Here is a 26,548-nt window from a genome sequence, read left to right as displayed (position 1 = left end):
AGCCACCCAGGCGCCCCTTTCCATTCTCTTTGTGAAGAAGTGGTCTGTGGGCAGCAGTGACATGTTCAGTTTGTGTCTCTGTTTCCCTCCTCCTGCAGGTGGAAGCAGGACACCAGTGGTATCTCCAGGTGATCTACATCATTGGCCCTGACACCATGGCAGGACCCCGGGTCCAACGCTCTCTCACAGCCCCTCTGAGGCGCAACCGGAGGGACCTGGTGGACCCTAGTGGCCGTCTGACCCTTGACGATTCCCTCATCTATGACAATGAAGGGGACCAAGTCAAGAATGGCACCAATATGAAGTCCCTGAATCTTGAGATGCACGAGCCGGTTATAGCTGCTTCTCTTTCCCAAACTGGGGCATCTATCGGCAGTGCCCTGGCCGCTATCATGCTTCTACTTCTGTTGTTTCTAGTGGCTTGTTTCATCACCAGGAAATGCCAGAAGCAGAGAAAGAAACTGCCCACAGAGGACATTTTGGAGGAATACCCTCTGAACACCAAAGTGGATGTGTCTAAGAGGAGCTCGGACAGGGTGGAGAAGAACGTGAACAGACACTACTGCACCGTGCGGAATGTCAACCTACTGAGTGAAACTGAGGGGGCTTATGCACTCAAAGGTGCTAAAGTAAAAAAATTGAATCTGGAAGTCAGAGTTCACAACAATTTGCAAGATGGAACAGAAGTGTAATGGGGGAGACCAATGTGTATTTTTTTTTCTAAAATCATTTTTATAAAATGGGGGAGGGGGGAGGGGAAATACTGGTATTTTTATAATCTTGCAGATTAAAAAGGGAAAACTATAGCTTTGACTGGCGGGAGGCATACATCACATGCATCAACTCACAACTGAGCTACCTCATTAAACAAAGAACCACGAGACCCCAGAGTTTTGGAGCAGCCTTCTTTTGGTGGCAGCTTTTAATAGTGTCAGCGGCTACAGACTGCTCCTTCCGTAAGGCTGGTCTTAGAAAGCAAGTATCTCCATATGGGGCAGGGTGTAGACTCTTCACCTAGCTGATGGAATTCAGCAGACTGGGAAATGTATGGTGGCAGATCTCCAGAGGGGCAGGGAGCAGGATGTTCAGGGCCATTGGTTTCCTCCCCCCCCCTCCAGCTTTCTTCTACTTGGGCTTTTCCTGGGCCTGTGGACAGCAGAGTTTGGATTGCTGACACTCAGATTCCATTCAAAATTCTGCTAATCAGCACAACCTATATATTTGCTCATTGTGTCTGCTTGACAGCTTGCACTCCATGGCCTCTAACTGTCCTTTGCAAGTTCAGAGCCTTTTCATCTGGGGGTTTCAAGGTTCTCTAGACGAGAGCTCTTTTCCGCAACTTGTGGGGGAGAAACGTCAGGACTTCCCCTTCCCCACCCTCCCCCCAACCTGTTAGATATCTGGCACAGCAGAACCCCCCAGAAGGGCAGACTTAAACCCTGGGGGAAGAGGGAGACTGAAAAGCACCTGAAACATATTAGTGATGGACTGTACCGAGGCCCAGGGGTGCATCCCTGTGCCCACCTGGTTTACACTGCACCAAGGACATGTGAAGACATCCTGCCTGACAAAGAACGCTGCAAAACAAGATAAAAAACAAGGGGTTCCTTTTGGTAGCTCAGGCATTTATTTTACCATATCAGCACATGACAAAGCCATAAACACATGGCTTTAAAATGATTTAGTGTTCAAATAGCAGCTTAATGATTTTGTATGAAGTGTGCACATGGCTTGCTTTTGTGTTTCTTGTTCGTTTTTGCCTTACTGGCAAAAACATAAGCATGCATGTCATGTTGTTTTGAAATGAAGGCACAGTTTCATTACTGAGGAGGAAAAGACATGTTCTCTTCCTGATGCATGGCACACCATAATCACTGAGCAAATAATAAGAGCATTCATGTTGCATAATATTTGTATTAGAATGACCCAAGCCCTTTGAGGACATTCCAAACTGCAAACGCTTTGTTTCTAAAAGGTTCTAAAAGAAAGACCGAGCCATGAAAGGTTTTAAGCATCTCTACCAGACTCAAGCTCTTGAGTAAAGGACCTTGTAACCTGTGCCTTTGGTTCTTCAGCAGTGCCTTGCACAAAACAAGCACTCCAGAAATATCTGTTGCTAAACAAATGGTGTCATGGGTGAATGGTAGAGGAATAAATTCGGGAAGGGGAGGTGAGAGATGATGGTGGCAATTTCACAAGGGAAGGTAAAGAAAAAAAAAACCCCGAAACTGTCTTTTCTGCTTGGAAAAGTAAATCTTTGTGATTGTAAAGTAATCTCATTGGGACAAAGAAGCACCACTTGACATAGGCATGAATCTAGCAGTGGTCTTAAGGAGGATTGAATAGAAAAATCATAATAATGTATTAGCGGAAGATGAAACTGAATCAGCCTCCAGAGCAGAGCAGGCTTTTAGAGGAAAGTCTGACTTAGCTTTCTGAGGTGAGTGAAGTTTTCAGGAGAGGATGGATTGAGGTGAGCCCAGAGCCTAAACCTCCTGACTGGTCACGTGCTAGTTGAGACCAGCTTGGGCAGTTTGGGGCAGAACTTCTGTATCAGCCTCGTGAACATCCAGAGTTGGCGTCTCATGGCTGGAGGGCTCATCAGCCAGGGTGGAATCATCTCCAGAGCAACCTAGACGGTTAATGCTAATTCTGCAAGGACAGGAAGCCTATCGTTTGTGGAACAACTTTTGACTTGGCCTGTTATTTATCGTTCCTAGTTGCCAGAATGCTTACACGTGAAAGCAGCACCATTTCATTTGCTCAAATATTCTTCTTGCACATCCCTTCCACTATTGCTAAGTAGGAGACACGCATGGGAAGAATGCAGACATGTGGCAGTGCGAAGCTAATGTGGGAAAAAATGGGGACTGAGACCTCCAAGTGCTCTGAGCCTCCATGTTTGTGGTCTGGAGTGATCAGGACAACATCCTGTGAGGACCTTGGGATGGTGAACTCCCTGTGTGAGAGGAAAGCCTTGGACCATTCCTGCCTCCCTTCCTTCCTGCACTTTCCCCCACTACAGACCCTTTTTCCGAATGCTGATACTTCTCTAGTGGATGCACACTTATTAAATAGAAAGTGTTAAGAGATGTGAAGCTGGGATTTCCTCCTTTGATACAGCTCTTCCTTTTGTTTATGTTTTATATTTCACAATAGGAATCAGATAATTTGGTGACTGATGTGGGATTATATTTCTGTCCAAGCCCTCTTTTCGATTTCTCTTACTCGCTCACTAATGTGTGTGTTTTACTAATCCTTTATACCATGCCTTTAGGCAAGAAGGAACAAAAACCCTCAGGGGTGGCTCTTTGCTTTCTCATGCTGGCTGTGAAGGCTGAAAGAAAGAAGAGTCGGCACCTTTTTTCTGTCCTTTTATCAACCCCCGGAGGTCCTGGAGCCTCCTGTGGACTCCTATTCTTGGGTGTGGAAGTGGTGTTGCAATGTGTTTGCATGGTCATATGATATTCAGTCTCAGTGTCATGTAGCTGTTCATTATTCTTGGATACGACACACATGCTCAGACTGAGTGAAACATTTGTGGTGCTGTCAACCTGATTTCTTGACTCAAATGATTTTTGTATTTCTAATACCAACTTGTGTGTTATGAATTTCTGATTTCTCCAGTAGCATATGCCACTATATAAATTTGTATTAATAAATGACAGTCTGGTTGCATTGTTTTTGCCATGTTCTTTTTAGATTATTCATCTCATTAGCATAAGACATCGCTTTTGAGATGGCAAAATCATCCCAAAGTTTGAGGCAAAGTTTTCTGGAGAACACCTGCCTGAAAGGGTTGAATCTGAGACACATATTAACCGTGCTAAGAGCAAGATGAAGAATAAACTACACAGCCCAGATCATCATAGTGCATCTTGTGCCATCAGTTGAAACCTCAGTACCAAAAGGAATAATTAAACTCTCCAAATGCTAGACAATAAGTGGTTATTTACACAGAATTTATTACCCTCAAACCCTCTTAGGATACTTGATAGAGTTTGAAAATGGCTGTGTCCTTTTATGCACGCCCCCAAATTTGTTAAGTGCCCCTAACTCACCCTGGAGATGACCAAGGCTCAAATAAATTGATCGGCATGGGAAGGGAAAATGGCAGAGTCAGAAACCAAGGGAGCCCAGACAGTCTGGGCTTCCTACAAGCCTGTGCATTTGTGTGCCTGTCCCCCCTGGGAAGATGCTTTATATATTTATATAAAAAACCAAAAATACTGCCAATGATGATGACCAACAGGACCTCATTGGCACTTTTTCAGGCACATTTGCTAACTCAGCAAGACTTGAGAGAGCATGTTTTCATAAAATCTCAGAAAAGGAGGGCACAACCTTAGATTTCCTTAGATAGTGCTGGGACTTAATATAAAGTTCACTTCCTCACGGTTTCCGGTGATTGTCCCTTGCCTGACAGCAGGCTCTAAGTCCTAGAGCACATTTCTCTTGGGCCCCTGGAGAAGCTGTATGAGGAACCAACCTATTAATCATTAGGACTGGCTAGGAAAATGCTTCCTGAGACCTCAAATTTCATAGACATAAACTTTAGAAAACTTGGGGGTAAGTGGCAGAAATTGAGTTCTTATTTAGATTTTGCAATACCTTTTGGAGAAACCAAAGAAGTTAAACCCTAAAACAATAAAACTTAGCCCTACATTAACACCACCTGTTACTCATTTCCTTCTGGATGTAAACCCAGCCCTATTGCTTCCTGGTTGTGTGGCACACGGCCCATGCATGGTACTGAAGCCCTTTGAGCCTGTCTCTGTATTTGCAAAATAGAACTAATCATGCCAAATCTAAATTGGTTAGTAAGCATGAAATAAGACCATGTATGCAAAGGCATTACTCATTGTCTGTCATAAATAATAGGTTCTCAATAAATATCCACCTCCTGCCACTATGCTAAATCCCAGAATTTCACAGGATGAGGTGTACCTAATAGTTCATTGTGGCAACCTCTGAACGGGAGTCAGGAATCACAATGCAGAATGGAAGGCCGTATCCTCTGTCTTAGAAGAAAACTCATCACCACTCTGGATTTGTAGTCGGGTGTGCTCCATGTGCACGTCTGTTTCTCTGCTTTTTCCATTACAGCTCCTCTTCCGTTTGAGGCAGGATGTCCTCTTAAACCAGTGGCCCTCAAGCCCTCCGCTGCATCAGAATCACCCAGAGGGCTTATTTAGAAAGTAGGTCTGGGATAGGTCTGAGGGAATTTGCACTTACACCAGGTTCCCACGTTCCCGTCCAGAGAACCCCTGCTCTAGTCTCTTCAGCTCACACACATCCTCCAAACCCGAGACCTTCCTGAGCCCCAGCAGCCCCTATATTGGTTACAGGATATCATGTATTATCCTACTTGAAAGACTAGGAAAAATAAATTCTGACCTCTTAAGTGACTATAAATAACCCAGACCAAAGTTTGCAGGCATCTAAATGACAACTGATTAGTTCTAATCCTTGTCTTCAAGTTAGTATTTCCACCAAAATCTTTCTCAGGATAACAGCAATGGTGGTAAGGCAACCTTATGCTAGGATTGAGAAGTATGGGGCACACTAATTTCAAATTAAAAAGGAAGTAAGAATTCTTTCAAATGATCATGTTAAAATCATTCAAACTGCATTGCCAACTTTCCTGACTGCCCGAAACTTTTAGTGCCTCTTCTTCTAGTGCTACAAGTCCTTTTCCCAGAACTTAGCATTATATATAAAAACCATAAAGCATTGTGAATTTCTGACTTCAGCTTCACAGGAGCTTGTCTTGACCTCAGATTATAAACCCATTGATATCTGAACTATGTCTCATTATTTCCTTTTAATCTACCATAGCACTTAACACGGTGTCTTATAGGTAGTGTGCAGTCAATAAATATTACCAATGAATTTTAATTGAAATAAATCCACACCTCTCTTTTGATCAAAAAGTGACACATTAATTAAGAAAAACAAGATACAAAACTATAAAAATAGACTGCCTTTGTGTAATAAAGGGAAGAAATAAGAACAGGCATTTGTTTTGCTTGATTTTACTTAAACAATGGAAGGATAGACAAGAACCTAACGAAAGAAAGTGTTTATCTGAAGGGACCATCAGGGACTGAAGGGTCAGGGTGGGTGGGAGAGGGTAAGAGCCAAGACTTTGATGTACATCTTTTTAGAATAAAAACATTTTTTTTTAACCATGTAACCATTGTTTTAAAGTTTATTTATTTTTGAGAGAGAGAGAAAGAGCGTGCACACACATGCATGGCAGGGGGAGAGAGGGGGACAGAGGGTCCGAAGCAGGCTCTGCCAGACAGCAGTGAGACCATGTGGGGCTCGGACTCACAAACCGCGAGATCATGACCTGAGTCAAAGTTGGACACTCAATCGACGGAGCAACCCAGGCGCCCCTAAACCTTGTAACCATCTTAAGAAAGGCTTATTAAGAGAGGAAGTTGAACTACTCCTTTTCTCTTTTAAATTTTCTTAGCAACGATCATATTTATTCAATTACTGTTCAGCTCTGATAGGAGGATCTAACTGCATCACTTGGGGGATAGAAACAAACAACATCCAGTGTAGGTCACGCCCACAGGAGTGCTGTATTTGTTTCGTACAGCTGCTCTGATGTCTTACTACAAATTTAGTGGCTTAAAATACCACAAGTTTATTTTCTTACAGTTCTGGAGATTGGAAGTCCAAAATGGGTCTCGCTAGGCTAAAATCAAAGTGTTGGCAAGCTGCATCCCATGTAGAGTCTCCTAGGGAGAATCCATTTTCTTGCCTCACCAGTTTCCAGAGGCCACCTGCATTCCTTGGATCATCAACCCTTCCATCTTCAAAGCCAGCAATGACCAAGTTGAGCCTTTCTAACTGAGCCATCTCTCTGCTCAGACTCTGCTTCCCTCTTCCCCATATAAGGACCCTTGTGATTACATTTGGCCCACCTAGACATTCCAGGATAATCTGTTTATATTCAGGTCAACTGATTAGCAACCTTAATTCTATCTGCAACCATAATTCTCCCTTACCATGTAACATAACATATTTTAAAGTTTCCAGGGATTATTTGGGTCCATTATTTTGCCTACCATATATGTCCATCATAATTTGGTACAGAATTTTGAACCATAAAAGTCAGAATACCCAAACCATCTGCCCCTCTCCTGCTGCTGCATGTCAACCAATATTTTTCACAGGGGCTCTTTTGTTGAATAACTTACTTCCAGAAATGGAAGGGACCCTTAAAGGGCATTTAATCTATATTTCTTTCCCTGTCTACTGAGCTAACAAGGGGTCATGAATAATGGCAGTTTCTGTTGCTAGAGAATGTGACTATAACTGTAGAGCTTTTGAACATAAAAGAAGAATAGTTTCACCTAGATTACCTGCTAGTCCTTTCTCCTCCCCCTCATTCCCAAGGGAGATCCTGGGGTCAACTTGTTGGCATTATGTGTAGATTTATCATTGTAGTGATTAAGATAAGCTTTGGACCATGTTGACTGTGTTTGAATTGTAAGTACATGATTTACAGGCTATGTGACCTTGGCCCAGGATTTTACACTGCACGGTTTATGGAACTCTTAGAAATAATACATAATAGGACCTACTTCATTTGGTTGGGGTGAAAGTTAAATAAAATAATGTGCACAACACATTTAGAATAGTGCCTGGCATATAACTGGTGCTTTAAAAAAGTTCGCTAAATTGTGGATTATTTTGTCGTTCCAAATACCAAAATAATATTTGATGGTTTATTGGTTGAGCTTGTTTTTCTAGGAAAGCCTTATTTCCTTGCCTAACACTCTCCTGGGATCTTGAGACCCTCCATATTTCTACCTGTCCCCAGGAACTGAATATTGGGTGTAGGAGCTTCTCTAGTTGTCCTTGTTCCATTTGACAAAGCTTGGCCGTGTTGGAAGCTCCCAACCTCTCCTCAACACCTCTCTGTACCCTGCTAAGATGGGCTAGGTTACTGTTCAGAATTATCCCCTGCCCACCCCATCCATCCCACCCAATAGAATTGGCCATCTTATTTGTCCAATAGGTTGTTAGAAGTCATGATACAAGCAAGGGCTTCAGAAGTGTCTGTGCCGTTGAGTGTGTCCTCTTGTACTCTGACATGGCCAAAAGATCTTCCTCCAGGAAGTTGTTCCCCTGCCCTAGCCTGGACCCAGAATGAACACAGGGAGCAGAGCCATCTCAGTCATCCTGCAGTTCTGAGAAAATAAATGACTTCTTTTAAGCCCCTGAATTTCAGGATGGTTGGTTATATAGCATTATGGTGGTAGTAGCTGATACAGTTGCCCATCCTCATAATTTTTCACAATGTCCCATTTAAAAACTAATCTTTGAAGTAATCTAGTCTGTAATGCTATTCACATCTTCTCCCAGGAACCTCCTGCTCCTTGTACCCAACATTCTAGTGTTTTCTCTCTTTCCTTTCCTCATTTCCTTTTCTTTTTTTTTTTAATTTTTTTTTAACGTTTATTTATTTTTGAGACAGAGAGAGACAGAGCATGAACGGGGGAGGGGCAGAGAGAGAGGGAGACACAGAACCGGAAGCAGGCTCCAGGCTCTGAGCCATTAGCCCAGAGCCCGACGCGGGGCTCAAACTCACGGACCGCAAGATCATGACCTGAGCTGAAGTCGGACGCTTAACCGACTGAGCCACCCAGGCGCCCCCTCATTTCATTTTCAAATGATAATGTCATCAACCCAAACACCTGTGAACAAGAAGCTATGTACAATAATGTTCACCAAAGAATTATTCATGGTAGAAAAATATTGAAACAATGCAATGTCCATCCTCAGAAGAATGATGAATCAACCATGATAAAGTCATAAAATGAAATACCATACAGCAGTTAAAATGAATGCCTAGCTACTAGAGTAGCTAGCCTTGAACAAAAGAGCCAGTGGAAGTATATACATCACCATATCATTTATTTAAGTTGAAAAGCCTGCTAAATAGTGTTCTATAATACTTACAGCTATATCAACATTTTGAAGCAAGTATAACAACATGCAAAAAAATAATAACAGTTTATTGTTGGGTTATCTCTGGAGAAAGAGGGAGGCAAATGGATCGGAAGGAGCACAAAAGGAACATCAATTGTATCCATTTATCTTTTAAAATATCTCAAAAACATTCTCAATGAATACAACATAACGTTTAAGCTTTGATAAATCTGGGTGATGAGTACACAGGTAGTCAATATTATTATAATATAATTTATTCTTGTTGGTATCTTTAAAATATTTCACAATTAAAATTTTTATATAGTAATTTTTAAGTTTATTTATTTTCAGAGAGAGAGAGAGAGAACAAGTGGGGGGGGGGGCAGAGAGAGAGAAAATCCCAAGCAGAATCTGCATTGTCAGCGCAGAGCTCGACATGAGCTCAAACTCATGAACCATGAGATCATGACCCAAGCTGAAATCAAGAGTGAGCTCCTTAACTGACTAAACCACCTGGATGCCCCTATATAGTAACTTTTTCAGAAGAAACTATGGGAGTTATTGTAAGCTGCTTGCTACGGTCTGAATGTTGGTTTCCTCTCAAAATTAGTACGTCAAAATCCTACCTCCTAAAGCAATGGAATTAGGAGGTGGGACCTTTGGGGTGATTAGGTCATGAGGGCAGAGCTGTCATTAATGGGATTTGTGCCCTATATTTGTGCTCCAGAGAGCTCTCTTGCCCTTTTGGCCATGTGAGGCACAACAAGAAGACAACTGTCTATAAACTAGGAAGGGGGCCCTTACCAGACATGAAACCTGCCAGAGCCTTGGTCTTGGACTTCCCAGCCTCCAGAACTGTGAGAAATAAGTATCTTTGTTTTTATAAGCCACACAGCATATGGTAGCCTGTTATAGCAGCCCAAACAGACTAAGATACTGCTCTTCTCGACTGTTCTTACCTCAGGCTGTTCCCGGCCCTCTTGGTCATTGTCTAATGTTGCCTCTTGAACAAATCCCAGAATTGGCTCCACCCTAGCGTGGCACCTGCTTCTCCCTGGGAAAGGGTGCCTATTCTATCCTGACCTCCATCCTTGGCTTTCGCCCTCAGGCCTTTGCTGTAAAGTCCTGCTCTTTCAGGGGCATTTCACTAAAGGCGAAGAGACTAAAGACTGTGAAATCCCACTGGGAAGAGCCAAAACCGCCACACTGCCCTCATTCCACCTCTCATTAACTTCATTTGAAGTCCAAATGGCAGAGGATCTAGAGTCTCCCTGTAGGATTTTAATTTTCTCTTCTCTCTTTTGATTCACAGTTTATGGAACCTGCATAACTGCCTTTTTAGAGGATGAGTTGGATCCCTAGACCAGTCTCCCTCGAACATGTTCAGTGCTCTCCCACTACTAAGTTGTGCCCAAACACTCGAAGTGTGTCATTCAAGATTCAGCCCTGCCCAGAGGAAAGGTACATAAGCACTGAGGCCAGTGCTGAGTCCCAGTTATGACACTTTTTACTCCAGTGGCTCTGGATAAATCACTTGGCCTTTCTAAGCTTCAGTTGCCTCTGTTGCAAATTGTGATAAAAACAGCACCTCCTAGAGTTGCCTTGAAATAAAAGAGGGGTTGCCATCAGGCACTTAGTCCGATGCCGGATACCCAATCAGCGGTAGCTTCTAGTGTTCTGTACTACATTCTTCAACACCCAACTCACGATTCCCTCGATGCAACCAGGGCCTTCATTTTTAGACTCCTTTGTTTGTTTTGTTGTTCCTGATGCCTAGAATGCCCTTCTATCTTCCTATCTCCCAAGTCTGTGGTTCTAATCCTCATACTAGAGAGCCAATAAGCTTAGCAGAGGGATAATACAATTCCCCGGGTTCAAAAATGAAGTTCTGTCGTTTCCTCCCTGTGTGACTTGCTTAAATCACTTAATCTCTCTGTCTAGGTTTCCTCATTTATAGAATGGGGGACAGTAACAGTACAGGTATCCCCGGATTTTCCAAAGTTCCTGTGAGGCCACTTCGCTTTCACCAAATGCCGACATCCTTAGTACCTGTTTTTCCTAACTGAAAGAAGAGAGGAAAAAAGGCAAAACCAAAAACAGTCTTCAGCATTTGTTTTGCAGCAGCCCTAATACAGGGAGGGGACACGCCCAAGCCAGAGCGCCCTCCCCCCTCAAGCTCCTTCCCCCAGAATTACACTGAGCATCTCATCAGCAATTCTCCGTAGCTTCGAACTAGATCTATGAGCACATGAGCTTCCTCTCCATTTATTTTGTGCATCTGTTGGCAAGATGTGTCTAAGATACCAGAAAGGCTTACGAGAGGTTATTGGGGGAGGTGGGGAGGTGGGGATGGGGCGGGGCAGAATCTGGGAGCGCTCAAAAGCTTTTCCATATAAATTAATGGTGATGGCTTCTTCACTTCCTGCCATTTTGGCTTAGGGAGGGTTTCGCAGGAACACTACTTCCAAATACCTGGGAAACCGGTATCTACCCTATAGGGCTGTTGAAAGATTGGTATTACGGCATCCTCCTAAAGAATTTAGAACAGTGCCCGGCCAAAGTCCATGCCAGAGAAATGTTATGGGCTGGCACTGGTGTGGAGTGTTCGCCCTCCGTTCCAGGCCTGAGCTTCCTGGGAGCCGGGACAGTGTAATCTTTGAATCCACGCGCCTCGAACGAAATAAGCACCGCAATCAATCTGCAGAGCTTAACGCAAGAGAAGGGGACGTGGAAACCGAGGAAACGGGTCTCGGTGCGAGGGAGTTGGGAGACGAGGGCGGGAAAGCGTGGCCACCCCGGAAAGCGGAGAGCTGCGGCGCCACCGTGCAGAGGTGGAGCCCCGGCGGCCGCGGGGCGCGGCTGGCTTTTCCCAGGGCCTCCGGCGGCGGTCAGGTGGGGCCCGGAGGCCGGGGGAGGGGCGGGAGGAAGGGGTGCGGTCGCGGTCGCAGACCCAGCGGACGCGGAGCACCGGCGGCCGGGCGCACTCCCTCTCGCGGTTCTCCCGCACCCCGGGTCCCCGCGGCCCCGCTTCAGGTAAGTTCAGCCTCCCCGCGCGTCGCGCGCGGCTGCTCGGCAGCTGGGAGAGGTGGGCGCAGGGCCCGATTCCCCGCGAGCGCAGCCCACGCCGCATACCAGCGGGCCGCGGGGGTGCGGGGCCTGAGAGGCTTCAGGGAAGAGAGTCCACGACTCCCATTTCAAATTGGAGGAAACTGAGGCCCAGAGGAGCAACCATGGGGTGTCCCGGGGAGTCACCCAGCGGTGGTGAGGGCGGGGCGTAAAGCGACCCCCAGCTGGCCCTGCGCCCTCGACCCTTCAGGTTCCATCACAGCTAGCAGCTTACGGATCCAGCTGGCCATCTCGGCCTCCCAAGTCGCGAACGTGTTGGGGACAGAAAAAGAGCAGGGAGTCACAAATGTCCTGTGGGTCCCTGGGGGCTCAGGAGGGGCTGGCTCGAGCTCCATTCTGAGGACTTGGAACCCCACCCATCCCTGTGAGCAGTTTCTCCTCTTTAAGTTAAGCCATTTATCCTACTACACTTAATTATTTTTAGGTGGTGGAAGAAAAGTACATTTAGCTATTAAGTATTGGGAATCGGAGGAATTTGCTTTTCCTTGAAAAGCCTCACCTTTTTCTTTGATTGCAACAGAGTCCATTTCACGGCTCATGAATCATCCTGCTGGCATTTAACTCAGCAGGTGGGGAATCTGGCTCCTAGATTGCAAATGACTGTATATAGGAAACTGTGGTTTGTGCAAGGTCCCAGGGGCTCTGGGTCCCTGATGGCTCCTCTGGCTGCTGGTAAGGAGTTACATACACAGCCAGACTTAAATTCTTTCCCAGGATTTGTGTTCTACACAGACCACAAGTCTACCATCAGGGAGAGCTACATTTACAACTTGTTTTATCAACATCGTAAAAACTGTAACTCATTATAATGTTATTCTGCAAAGATATTACCATTGGCTTCATGAAGGCAGAAAATTTCAGACTGATGAGAAAGGGAATTTAAAGATGTAAAGAAAACCAGAATCTTGTTCTCAGAGCTATGGTGGTTGTGTAGAGCAATCTGTTGAGAAATAGGAATTGGGGATGAAGTAGAGGAAATGAGGGAGGTACTCTAATCCCCTTCTGAAAAGCATCATTAAAGTTCTGTTGTTAGGTCACATGGCCTCCAGTATGGAGTGATTTCTTAAAACTTCAATCAGTAATAATTGTTAATAATTTACAATTTACAGATTGTACTGGATCAACACATATTGAACATCAGCTTTGACAGTGTTTGGGATAGGCACTCGGAGAAGGCAGAAGCATGGAAGTTAAGTTCATACCTTTGGAGTGTCACTGTCTAGATTCAGGAGGGGAACACTCACTTGCTGTGTGGCTGGACCATTGTTGTACCTTCTCTGTGCCCCAGCTTCTTTAAATGCAAAGTGGATAGTATTAATGACACATAGCTCCCTAGATTATTGAGGTTTATATTAAATCATTCATTCATTCAATAAGTGCTTTTTTGGGGTGCCTGGCCTGGGTGGCTCAGTCGGTTAAGTGTCCAACTTCAGGTCATTATCTCGTGGTTCGTGGGTTTGAGCCCCACATCAGGCTCTGTGCTGAATCCTTGCTCAGAGCCTGGACCCTGCTTCAGATTCTGCTCTCTCTGTCCCTCCTCTGCTTGTGCTCTGTCTCATTCTGTCTCTCAAAAATAAATAAATGTAAATTTAAAAAAAAAAAGTATTTTTTAGTGCCTTCCATGCCCCAGAGAACAAATATGACAAAAAGCCTTGCAGAATTGACCTAGTGCTTTTTATATTACCTGGCACATAGTAAGAACTCAAAATGCTAGCTGATATTATAATACATATTACTTCATTCTGTGCTAGCAGCCCTCCCCTTTTTACAGATGAGGAAACTGAAGCTCAAAGAAATTGAGTTTTAAGATACAAAATCAGGGGATGCCTGGGTGGCTCAAGTTAAGCATCCAACTCTTGTTCTCAGCTCAGGTCTTGATCTCAGGGTCGTGAGTTCAAGCCCCATGTTGGGCTCCATGCTGGGCATTGAGCCTACTTAAAAAAAAAAAAAAAAAAAAAGAGGCAAAATCAGAACTAGGACACCTTGTATCCACTGTGTATACAGAGGGATGCAATGTTAGACCTGGTAAGTAGAGAGCCCATTGCCCTAGGCTACAGAGCGCCTCAGAAAATCAGGCTAAGTATTTCCAGGAACTAATAGTGTTGATTTCCTATGAACTTTGTTCTGGAGCTATCTTTACATTTTTAGATTATTTTGTTCCCAGGATCAGTGGGAGCAACTTGTATTTCTAAATCAACCATGGAGATATACCAGCATGTTTGAATAATGTCTACATATGAAAAGTGCATGGGTTCCTAAACAGGGCTCCACCAAAGAATTGCCCTTTTCACCTCTGGGCCCTACCAGGAACCAGACTGCCTTCTTAAAGAGCAGGCATGTCTGTTTATAACAGGCTGTAGGCTTGGAGCCTTGTCAAATGTAAATGGAGATATCACAATCAAGCACGAAGAATCAAAGTGAAGCCAGCTAGAATTTGTTAACCATTTCTTTTTCTGCTGCTGTTCCTTATGATGGTATGGATTCTGGTTAAAAGAACTCAGCAATCAACATAGTTCTATTGGATTTTTAAATGAGTCAAGAATTTGCTTTCCAGGAAACATGTATAAACCTCTTAAGTGTAGAGATTTTCTTTTTTCTGTCTTGTTTTGACCCCTACCCAGATCCAGCACAATCCCTTGTATATAGTAGGTGCTCAGCAAATGTTTGTTTAGCAAATAATGTACTTAATGTTAGAGACACATCATCTTACTGAGATGGTTTCTCTTTGAATGTTGACTTCTGGTTTGCAGATTAAAGATTAAGGGTTATTCTGAGATTATTGTGTTCTGAATCCCAGATTTATTCTGTTTAGTAATTTTTTTTTTCTTTTAATAGTTTAGTGTGATCTCAATTCAAGCAAAAGTGGGATATCATGGCCTCTATCTGGGTAAGTAAAAACCAAGCCCTCATAACTTGTCTTAGTCAAATCAAAATATTAGTAAAAGTGTTTTGAAAGTTGATAAAATGTTCATTGGAAAATATAACATGCCAAAAAAGCTAGAGGATGTCTAAAAATAATAAAATATAAAAATGTATTTGTAGAGGTACATAATTAAAATTATTTTTGATGATACCAAATTAGAGATCAACAACAGTAAATTTCATCTGTGATTTGGGAATTTATTATATGATAAAGATAATGTTTCATATCAGAGAGGAAAAGATAGCTTATTCAATAAATAATGTTAGGAAAAGTTCTAGCCATTTGGGAAAACAGTAAATCTGTATTCCTTCTCCCTTCTTACATTAAAAAGAATTTCAGATGGATAAAACACTGAAATGAAAGAGACAAGATATGGGAGAATTTTAACAATAATCTTGGAGGGCCATCTGGGTGGCTCAGTCAATTAAGCGTGTGACTCTTCATGTTGGTTCAGGTCATGATCTCAAGGTTTGTGAGATTGAGCCCTGTGTTGGCAACACAGAGCCTGCTTGGGATTCACCCTCTTTCCCTCTCTCTCTCTGCCCCTCCCCTGTGTGTGTGATCTCTCTCTCACTCAAAGTACATACACATTTAATAAATAAGTAAATAAAAATAAAAATAATCTTGGAGTAGGAAAGGCAGTTACAACTATGACACAAATCAAAAGCCTAAAAGAAATACATTGATCTACTTAACTGCATGTAAATTTATGGTTTACATGCAAACAACACTATTAATAGAGTCAGAAGACAACCACAGGGGAATAATCTTTACAGGATAACAGACAAAAAACTTATTTCCTTAACATAACAATTACTTGAATAGGGGCACCTGGGTGACTCAGTCGGTTGAGTGTCTGACTTTGGCTCAGATCATGATCTCATGGTTCGTGGGTTCGAGCCCAACGTTGTTGGGCTCTGTGATGACAGCTCAGAGCCTGGAGCATGCTTCAGATTCTGTGTCTCCTTCTCTCTCTTCCCCTCCCCTGCTCGAGCTCTGTCTCTGTCTCTCAAAAATAAATAAATGTTTAAAAAATTGTTTAATTACTTGAATAAATCAATAAAAAAACTCAATGGAAACATTTGTAAGGGACATGAATAGGACATGAAAAGAATTACAGATGTAATACAAGAAAATATATGAAAAGATGTTATCTCTCACTAGGAAATAAAGAAATGTAAACAACACAGTGAGAAACCATCTCTACCTAAGTATTGGTAGAAGCGAGGAAAGCCTATAGTAAGACCAATGTCAGAGAGTATGTCGATAAGACAAGTACTCATACTCTGATCATGGGAGATTAAACCTGGCACACTTTTGGATGGTATTTTGGTGATATCTATCAGTGTTTAAATGCACACCCTCTTTAACCCAGTTATTCCACTTCTGGGTACTTATCCTATAGATATACTTACATAAGGCTGAAAAAAATACAGGCTAAAAGACATTCATTTGTATTCATGAAAATATGCAGGCAGCATAAATGGCCATGGGGTATGAAGTGAGTAAGTGACTCATTTGTAACTTACAGCCATTTTTAGGTGATCATTAAAAAGAATGGGAAAAAAGGGGGTCCGGTCTTTATATACTGACGTAAGAAAATGTCCAAAGAGGAGTGCCTGGGTTATTTGGTTGGCTGAGTGTCAGACTCTTGATTTTGGCTCAGGTCTCGATCCCAGTGTCGTAGGATCAAGCCCTGCATCAGGCTCTGCCACTGACAGCGTGGAGCCTACTTGGGATTCTCTTTCTGTCTTTCTCTCTTATGGGGAGTCTGTGTGGCTCTGTTGGTTACTCTTGATTTCGATTCAGGTCATGATCTCATGGTTCGTGGGATCAAGCTTCGTGTTGTCACCTCTGTGCTGACAGCACATGGAGGCTGCTTGGGACTCTCTCTCTCCCTGTCTCTCTGCCCCTACCCCCCTCTCAAAATGAATAAATAAACATTAGAAAATTCTTTCTCTCTCAAAATAAATAAACATTCACACACACACACACACACAAATTCTCTCTCCTTCTGCCCCTCTCGCCTACTCGCCCTCTCTCTCTGAAGTGGAAAAAAAAAAAAAAAATTAAAAAGTAATCAATGAAAAATAATCAATTTACAAAATATATCTACAGAATGATTCTGTTTATAAGAAAGAAAAAAGAAAAAATATCCATGAAGACTGAATTGCATGAAAACTTTTTAGAAAGGCAGAATTGTGAGCAAGGGCACATTTATTTTTTAGTGCATCACCTTCCATGCTGTAATTTTTTTGTGAATCATGAACATACATTATATTTCATGAGTGAGGGGCAGAAAGGCCTAAAGAATAGCTTGTATGGAGATGTACCAGCCCTAAGCATGGGTGGTGCTGGGCAGAGGTGTGCTGCTGCAATTGTTGCTTGGCCCCAAGTTATTCCCTTACCATGGCCAGGAGGCCAATCAGTCCTCTTTCCAGGTTTGAAATTCCTGCTGCTATTGTAAACACTTGGTAGAATCAGATGGGGAACAAAAAAAAAAAAAAAAAAAAAAAAAAAAATCTCTCTAGTCCTTGTCCGTTAGTAATTCAACCTGGGATTAGTTGGTCAGGCTCTCTAATTAGTGGGTCAGCTGACACCTTCAAAGTCATGGCTCATTTCTGAAGGGCTGGGAGAAACCCAAATGTGTGAGAGAGGGTGTATTTGTTTTCTGTTGCCACCATAACCAATTACCATAAATTTAACAACTTAACACAACACCCATTTTTTTAATCTCACGGTTCCTGTGTGTTAGAAGCCTGAACTTGGTCTCATGGCACTAAAATCAAGGAGTTGGCAGGGCTGTGTTCCTTTCTGCAAACGCTGGGAAGCATCCATCTCTGAGCTTATTTAAGTTGTTGGCGAAATTTACTTCTATTGACAAATGAATGGGTGAATTAAATGTGGTACGCTGTCCCCCTTTTTCGCGGTTTCACTTTGCATGGTTTCAGCTACCCACAGTCAACCACAGCCCAGAAGCAGAACGTCCTCCTTCTGACAAATTGTCAGAAAGTGAACAGTAGTGGAATACTTTCTTTCACTAGTTTCTAGATCTCAGCGCCTACATCATTCACCTCAGTTCATCTCATCACAAAGGCATTTTATCCTCTCACAGCATCACAAGAAAGGTGAGTACAGTTAAGATATTTTGAGAGAGAGAGACCATATTCGTATAACTTTTATCACAGTATATTGTTATAATTCTTTATTAGTTGTTGTTGTTAATCTCTTATTGTGCCTAATTTATAAATTTAACTTTGTCATAGCTATACATGTATAGGGGAAAATAGTATACATAGGATTCAGTATTATCTGCAGTTTTAGGCATCCACTGGGGGTCTTAGAATGCCTCCCAATGGATGGTGGGGAGGTGGCTACTGTATATCCATACAGTGGAGACTTATTCAGCCTTAAAAAGGAAGGGAATTGTGATACATGCTACAACATGGATGAACCTTGAGAACATTATGCTAAGTGAAATATACCAGTAATAAAAAGACAAAATACTATGATTCCATTTCTATGAGGCATCTGAAGTAGTCAAATTGATAGAGACCAAAAACAGAGTTATGGTTGGACCACATAGAGACCAAAAACTCCAGTTGTTGGGCTGGAGAGGATTTGCTGCTTGATGGGTATAGAGTTTCCATTCTGCACAGTGAAAAAGTTCTGGAGGTCTGTTTCACAACCGTGTGAATATTCGCACCACCACTGACCTGTACACTTAAAAATCATTAAGATGGTAAATTTTATGTTTTACCATAGTAAAAAAAAAAAAGCCTCAGATTTTTGTAAATATTCTTATCACTAACTTTTATCTGTTCTGTTTTCCCCCTTACACACAAAAGCACATTAAACACCTAAAAACAAATAAGCAATCAAGTCCATGCTTTTCTCCTAAACTACAGATCAGTTTGCAGTTACCAGTGGATGGTGAGTTTATTGGAGTGTTATGATCAAGAGAGAAGACTTTGGTTGCTATTTTAGTACATTGCCATGGAAGATGAAAGACTAGCTGGTTTCCTGGGTCTATAAATTTGAGGTGTGTTGCAACCATCCATTGTATCAGATGAGTCAACAATCTATGTTGTATTACTGTTTCCTTTGGAACTGTTGCATATCTCTGTTCAGGCATGTGTTCTCCTACTTAAAACCCAAGGAAAGGACCTGATATTGTAATAGTTTGTACTCTTTGGACCCAGGGTCCCTTGTCTTCTGTTGCCTTTAGGTCATAGCAAACATTCAGGCAACCCACAAATTAGAACTAGTCTTAGGAACATAACGTGTGTGTGTGTGTGTGTGTGTGTGTGTGTGTGTGTGTGTGTGTGTGTTTGATACCTTCATTGCTTTGGGGGTGGGGGGCAGGTGATCAGGAGCTCTTGGGGGGGGGGGGTGGGCCAACTGCCTCTTCACCACAGGCTTCTGGCTGTGCAGGATGGCATTGGCTCTGCCAGTGGCAGCCATGTGCACATTGGGGCGGTACTTGTTTTTGAGGACCACGTACCTGATGCTGCTGAGGGCTGCCTGGGCATTCTTGTTAATGGGCTGCACGTAGGAGGTGTCAGGTTTTTGCTGGTTGGATCCCCGCTTCATGACTACCACTAGACCTTTGCCATCCGCTGCGGGTCAACACCCACAGTCTTGCTGTGAATCACCCCATTGTAGAGGAAGGAATTGTGAGCCTTCAGGTTATGGGCTTCATGCTATGTGTCTGCTCACTCCTCTTCATCAGGAAGCTGGAGCAGTTCGGCACCACCATCCATTGAAAGTGGGCGGACATGGCAGCAGAGTCGGAAAGAGCCGGAACATGACTTTATGAAGATGCCATAGCAGTATATTTCCTATACATGCCTTCTACAATGCTGGAGCTCTCGAGCAGATATTTTGGGGTCTTTGCTCCTTGGTCAATTCCTAACTTATTTTTACAGAATAAGGAATGCAATCTGCTATTTGTTTGAATCCTCAAATTACCATTTTTATTATGCTGCTAATTTTTCTCTAAACTCATAACCACTGTAATCCTTATGAGCTAGTATAACATCTTAACTTGCTATATACATTCTCCCTTCCCCAGTCCAAACTCTACTTTATAAATGAGGAAAACATGGAACCACTCAGGAACCAAGGGATAAAAGGTATTTTACAAAAATGTAACTTCACATAAATGTGATGCCTGCAAACTTTGTCTTGAAGAAATTCATCAAAAGGCAGTTAAAGCAGCAGGTACCTGCCACATTGGGCTCTACTGGGAACAGAATGAAGACAGTCCAGCCACAATCCCAGCTCTTCTCTCACATAACCCTTTAATGGGTTAAGAAGCGGGCTCTTGACTATGACCTTGAGCAAGTTACTCTCAGTCTCTTGCTATCTCTGTTACCTCACCTGTAAAATGGGTATAACAGTAGTACCAACATCATTTAGTGCTTGTAAGCATTTACCCAGTTCATGTAAAATTGCATTAGCCGTGCCTGGCATGTAGTGAGCCCTCAGTAAACGTTAGTTGTAATCATTATCATTCCAACATATTATTTTTTAAAAATCATCTTCCTAGCTAATGAGTATCCCTGCAACTGTTTTTGTAAAGGAGTTTCTGGGGCCTGATTTTATGACAGATCAACAGCATCCTCTTCCCCACTGGAATGATTCTCTCTGAGCCATCTGAAAACAGATGGATTTTCCTCAAATAGATTCTTTCTGACCACTCCTATTTTGAAGATTATTTCTAGAGCAGTTTTAAGTTCATAGCAAAATTGAGGCAAGGGTAAAGAGATTTCCCATATACCCCCTGCTCAGACACATGTGTAGGGTCCTCCATTATCCACATCCCCCACCAGAGCGGTACATTTGTTGCAACTGATGAACCTACATTGACTCATCAGAATCACCAGAGTCCACAATTTACATTACAGTTCACTCTTGGTGTTGTACATTCTGTGCCTTTGGATATTTGTATGCATTTAAAGATATGAATGTTCTGTTCCCACTCCAAGTGTGTATACTGCAGAACAGTACTGACGCTCACTACCTGGAGTTAAACTCCAGGTTTAAGAGCCCTGCCCTCACTTCAGACACCAGCTGCATGCCTCAGAGCTACCTGCGCTTCTGACCTATACATTCAGGGATTTCTGTGACTCTCTAGCTTTCAGTGATCATCTAGAACAACTCATAGAGTTCACTGAAAGTGCTGTATTTGTGATTACAGGGTTTTTTTTTTTAATTTTTTTAAATGTTTATTTATTTTTGAGGGAGAGAGAGAGAGAGCATGAGCGGAAGCGGAGAAGGGGCAGAAAGAGAGACACACACAGAATCCAAAGCAGGCTCCAGGCTCTGAGCTGAAGTCAGATGCTTAACCAAGTGAGCCACACAGGCACCCCATTACAGTTTTATTAGAAAGCCTGCCTACACATAGAGACATAGAGCAAGGTCTGGAAAGGCCCTGTATCCGTGGAGTCAGGACGCATCACCCTCCCTTGCACATCGTGTGCCCACCAGCCAGGGATCTCCAGAGTTTTCACTGGGATTTCATGACATAGGTGTGATTGATTGAATCACAGGCCATGGGACTGAAATTAATCTCCAGTCTCCTTCCCCTCCCAAACTGCCATCCTACAGCTATCTAGAGGCTTACCCTGAGTCACCTTGTTAGCATAATAAAGACACTCCTCTCTCAGGAAATCCCAATGGCTTTGAAGCTCTATGCCAGGAACCCAGGACAAAGACCAGAGATATTCTTTGTTAAATGAGTATCTGTATATGTATATATACATATATCTATCTGTATCTATCTATATATGTATACATACATATATCTATCTATATCTATCTATATATGTATATATCATCATACATATATAACTCACATCAAGGCTGCACAGAATTTCCAAAATATCATATTCCTTTATCATTTACTAAAATTATATTAACAATAAGGTACTGGTTACCTTGTACTGATCAGAACTTCTGCTTGTAAGTTACTATCTTTAATAATAAGGAACACAGGGGAAAATGAGTACATGTTTTGTAATAAATACAGATTAGCAGGCAAAATCACTCAAAGCATGAGGTCCATGGAGAAGAAATACTTAAAGGGATTCTTGATGGTGGAAAGGTTGGGGAAGGCTTATGTAGGGTGGAAACTTACTAATAGGAAAAATTAATCCCTGACAATGTGTTCTTGTGAGGAAGAGAGCACAACTTGTCTTCCCCACCCAACCCTTCCTCTCTTTCCCGGGAACAATATTGGTGCACTTTGACACATGAGGACACAATGGTTCCATTTCCGCTGTGTAACCCGGAGTAATGACACCAACAGTAGGGATGCCTAGGAGAGGTGCCGTGTGCTAATGTGAGAGAGAATTAGGGAAAGTAATGCCTTTCTCTTCCTTTCCCGTGGATGACACCAGCCCCAGGCTGTTGATGCTACTGGTCCTGGGTACAGAGAGTTGGTGAGAGCCCTGTCCAGTTCATATATCTAATTTTGGTGGGGACATCCCACCTGACCTTTCTTTCCTGGTGTGTTTTCTCTGCCTAACCACACAAATCTAAAACATGTGTGGGGAGAACACCTGTGTGACACACATGTGGTTGTGTTGAATTTCTCCTCTGATCTCCTCCCTGCCTACTGCATCTTAGGGCTGGAGGATCTGGCTCTAAAACTGTTTTCATTGAACTAGACTCCTCACATCCCAAGGAGATGGGCATCATGCCTGATTAGGTGCTCTTCAACACAACTGCAACTTCCTCTCTGGTGTGTGTTTTAAGCCGTGTTTCCTAAAGCTTCTTTGGATAAATATTGGCACTCAGACAGTTGCAAAAATGGTCCTCTGCAGGAAGTTAATGAAAAACAGGTAAGACCTGGATTTCAAATCAAAACATTAGAGCCTTGTTTCAGGACAGAGTCTGGAAAGAAACACTGTCTAATCTGAGTGAGAAGAGAGAGGATTCACTGGCAATGAATGGACTGAGCATTAAAGAGCTGTCCTTTGCCACCCCCTGGCCCCAGGTCACCCGTGAAGGCCCCTCTTTCACACTTAATCATGATAAAAAGTGTAATTTGCCAAATCTATGAGTCCCTATTGGAGAAGCCTGCTAAATCACAGGCAAAGAGGAAAAGAAAAAGTTTTAGATTGAGAGCAAGCAATGTGAAGGGAAGAGAAAGAGGGAGACACAGAATCTGAAACAGGCTCCAGGCCCTGAGCTGTCAGCACAGAGCCCGACGTGAGGCTTGAACCCACGGACAGTGAGATCATGACCTGAGCCGAAGTCGGATGCTTAACCGACTTAGCCACCCAGGCGCCCCAAGCACAAGCATTTTAGAGTACAGAGCAAGAAGATTAATACAGACGGAGAGGTCTCACGTGCATTAGAAGAGAATAAGTCAAAAGGGCAGAAAATTCTCAATCTGTCCCTTCCTCCATTATCAGATTTTGCTCCTTTGGTTTCTAACCATTTGTGTTGGAGTAAATACTTCACGTGGGTTCTGAAGGCATGTTTAAATAGGCGTAGTGACAGTTCTCTCTGAACAGCATGTACAAAGCTGAAGAATGCATTAGTCAGATTTTTGAGGTATGACATGGAGCTCTGAAAAGGCACATAGTGGCATTTGAGAGTTATCAAAGAAAGCAAGACTTAGAATAAGAAGACATTTTTAATTCACTTATTCACTTAGCAAATATTTGCTAAGCATCCACTATGTGCCAGATACTTTTTTAGGCTCTGAAAATACAGAGAAAGAGAAATTTAAAAAACGTGGAGCTTATGTGCCTCTGATTTTTATTAGGGAAGGTAGCTAATAAACTAAGAAGTAAATGTATATTATATAAAGTCAGTTTTAAGTACCCTGGAGGAAAGCAAAGATGGATAATGACAGTGATGGAGAGTGTGCTTTTTCTGCTCAGATATGTGAGCAGAAGTCAACATGGAGTGAGGGAGTGGGTCAGGAGAATATCTTGGGGAAGAGCATCCAGCAGAAGGAACAGCAGGTATAAAGCCTGAGATGAGATGTATCACCCCCTGAGGTGACAGGAGGGGGACAAGGAGTTTTGGGGAGGCATGACACTTCTGTTTTGGGGATCATTCAAGGACCACAGAGAATCTCAGTAGTCCCAATAGCCTTTGTATAAACTCTTCAAGGAATTTCCATTATGTAGGTTTACTTTGCATTAGGAAGAGTTCTTAGATCTGTAGCAACTTGTTAGGATTGTCACTTCCCAAACACACACTTGTACAAAACTCATAAAATAATGCATGTAGCCATCATGTTATGTGGGCATTAATGACCTTGGCCACAAACACAAGAAATGTTCTTTCTGTAATATTACAAACAGTAAACGTCCCTGATCTCGGTCCCTCATGGGTGGATTTCCATTCCCATAGAAGTGATGTGGGAGCAGACTGGGTGTCACCACTACATTCCCAGCATCCTGCCAAACCAGTGCCATTTTCTAGCCAGGTACCCATTTTAGAAGATGTAGATGATGCAAGATTCCCCAATCCAATAAGTCAGCTTTCCTGTATCTTCCAGAATCTTCCAGAGTTATAGGGCAGGTCCCTTTGACAGAAGTGTCTCTCCTGGAGGATGAAGTCGGATATGTACTTCATCTAACTGAGGATGTGGCCAGCATAGCCATACTAGTCTTCCACTCTCTGTGGCTCTTGGCCAAGCAGAGTTTGGTCAAGAACTGTTAGCTAAGTTAAGTTAAACCTGACGGATTGTGGATTAAAAATTTAATCTTCAAATACTGCTACTAAATAACTCAAAAGAAGAATATAAATTATTTATAATCCACTTCAAATAACGAAAATTATTCTGAGAAAGAAGTTTGTGTTGATAAAGACTTTTGGGAGGCTCAGTGTTTCAGACTCAATCCAGTTAGTTAGGTTTGCTGCCTTCACCAAAGAACCCCTGAGTGCTTGTAGAGACAGTTAGAAAGACATAACAGAGTCACTGGAAACATCCCTGGTTCACCAGGCTTCCACCCTGGCTTCTGGAACCAGCTTTGAAAGATCTGGAATAGCCTGTGGTACTGAAAGTGGCCACTGAAATATTTCTAACATATTCCAGATTTCCTAGGATACAATGGTCACTTTGATCTCTGAACTACTGATGTTTGAAGGAAGCAATTTCATCAGGCAGCCAATTGTGTTGTGTACGTCTTGGAGAAATTCCACACCTTGGGATGTCATCATCTTGCTTCCATTTTCTTCCAGCAAACTCATTCATAGTTATTTATTAAGCCCCTATCTGAAGACTGGTACTGGGCTAGAGCTGGATACAGTGTAGTGAGTAAAACAAAAGGTCTCTGCCCCTTGGAATTTTATGTCAGAGGAGATAGAGGTGCAGATATAAACGGTGAGAGATAATACTGAAAGCTGAGTGCCCTAAGCGGGGAGGGTTGCTGAGATGGAGACCAACCGGAGAGGACCCACTCAGGTCAGGTGGCCAGAGCTGGCTTGTCAGAGAAGATAGCCTTTAAGCAGAGGAATGAAGGCAGAAGAACATTCCAGATAAAGGGGATAGCACAAATAAAGACAGTAAGATGAAGAAGAATTCAACACATGTCAGCTGGGCTCTCAGAGAACTGAGGTGTGCTAGACAAAGGGGAGAGTAGCTCTGGGTGGTAAGGATGAAGAGGGGAGTTGGGTCAAGCCACGCAGAGCCATGGGGCTGACTGACACAGAGCCCTTGGCTGCTTGTGGGAGGTGGTAAGAGGTGGGCAATGGAAGGAAGGGAGACCACTGCAGATGTCCATGTCCAGGGCAATGGTGATGGTGACTTGGACAACAGTAGGGGCAAGGAAGGTGGGGAGAAGTACACAGGAGATGATCTTTTTGAGAGAGTCTAAATACAGTAGGCTTTGCTGATGGATTGCATTTGCAAGGAAAGACAGACACATCAAAGGAGACTCAGGTTTGTGGAGGTTGGTGGTACCATTTAAAGGGACAGGTACTGAGAGAGAAGGGCAAATTAGGGACGAGCTCAGAGACTACAGTCGGATTGCCTGGGTTCAAATCCTGGCTGTGCCACAGGCAAGCCAAATGACCTTGGAGGAGTCTCTTCTCTGTGTCTTCTCCTCTCTAAAGTAGGGATCATAATAGTCCCAACTGCATAGGGTGGATTTGAGGATTAGATGAGCATATATGGGTAAAGCAGAAGTAAGTACAATGTAATCGCTATGTGGGGAAAGAAATCAGCTTGAGAGAAAATAATGAATTGATGTGTGAGACATAAAAGCAGACACATCAAGTACACATTGAATATACACGACCAGTGTTCAAAATAGAAGTCTGGGCTGGATTTATAATTGTGGGAGTTGTTTGCATGCAGCAGAAGGTACTGGTGGGAATAACCACAGCAGGATTAGAGGAAAAGAAAAGAGATTTTCCATTTTACAAGTACCTAATTTATAGAGGTCAGGCAAAGAGGAAACCTGACAAAGAATAAATGCAAGCTGGAGGGGCAAGAAGAAACCCCAGGGATGGGTCCCAGGAACCAAAAGAAGGCAGAGGTCTGGCTGGGTTGACCGTGTTTGACACATGCTTCTGAGA

General features: G+C 42.9%; 2 protein-coding genes and 1 pseudogene across 4 annotated transcripts in view; 2 read left to right on the top strand and 1 right to left on the bottom strand.

The window, feature by feature from the left end:
- FRAS1 (Fraser extracellular matrix complex subunit 1) overlaps positions 1-3,667 on the top strand; it is a 426,783-nt gene extending 423,116 nt beyond the window's left edge. For both annotated transcript variants that reach the window (XM_047855347.1, XM_047855346.1), the window contains exon 74: positions 99-3,667. In XM_047855347.1, the coding sequence (XP_047711303.1) occupies positions 99-692 (594 nt within the window). In that variant the 3' untranslated portion in view covers positions 693-3,667. The remainder of the gene's footprint in view (positions 1-98) is intronic.
- Positions 3,668-11,793: 8,126 nt separating this feature from the next.
- Positions 11,794-26,548, top strand: part of ANXA3 (annexin A3) — a 53,168-nt gene continuing 38,413 nt past the window's right edge. The window contains exons 1-3 of one of the 2 annotated variants that reach the window (XM_047857105.1): positions 11,794-11,985; positions 13,188-13,268; positions 14,914-14,965. In XM_047857105.1, coding sequence (XP_047713061.1) covers positions 14,951-14,965 — 15 coding nt within the window. In that variant the 5' untranslated portion in view covers positions 11,794-11,985; positions 13,188-13,268; positions 14,914-14,950. The remainder of the gene's footprint in view (positions 11,986-13,187; positions 13,269-14,913; positions 14,966-26,548) is intronic. The other variant, XM_047857104.1, reaches the window with a different exon arrangement.
- Positions 18,569-19,825, bottom strand: LOC125163752 (60S ribosomal protein L28-like; annotated as a pseudogene).

The sequence above is a fragment of the Prionailurus viverrinus genome, chromosome B1 (genome assembly GCF_022837055.1).
Source record: "Prionailurus viverrinus isolate Anna chromosome B1, UM_Priviv_1.0, whole genome shotgun sequence".
NCBI lineage: Eukaryota > Metazoa > Chordata > Mammalia > Carnivora > Felidae > Prionailurus > Prionailurus viverrinus.
Note: the sequence above shows the minus strand (reverse complement) of the source record. Positions and strands in the feature narration are given on the sequence as shown.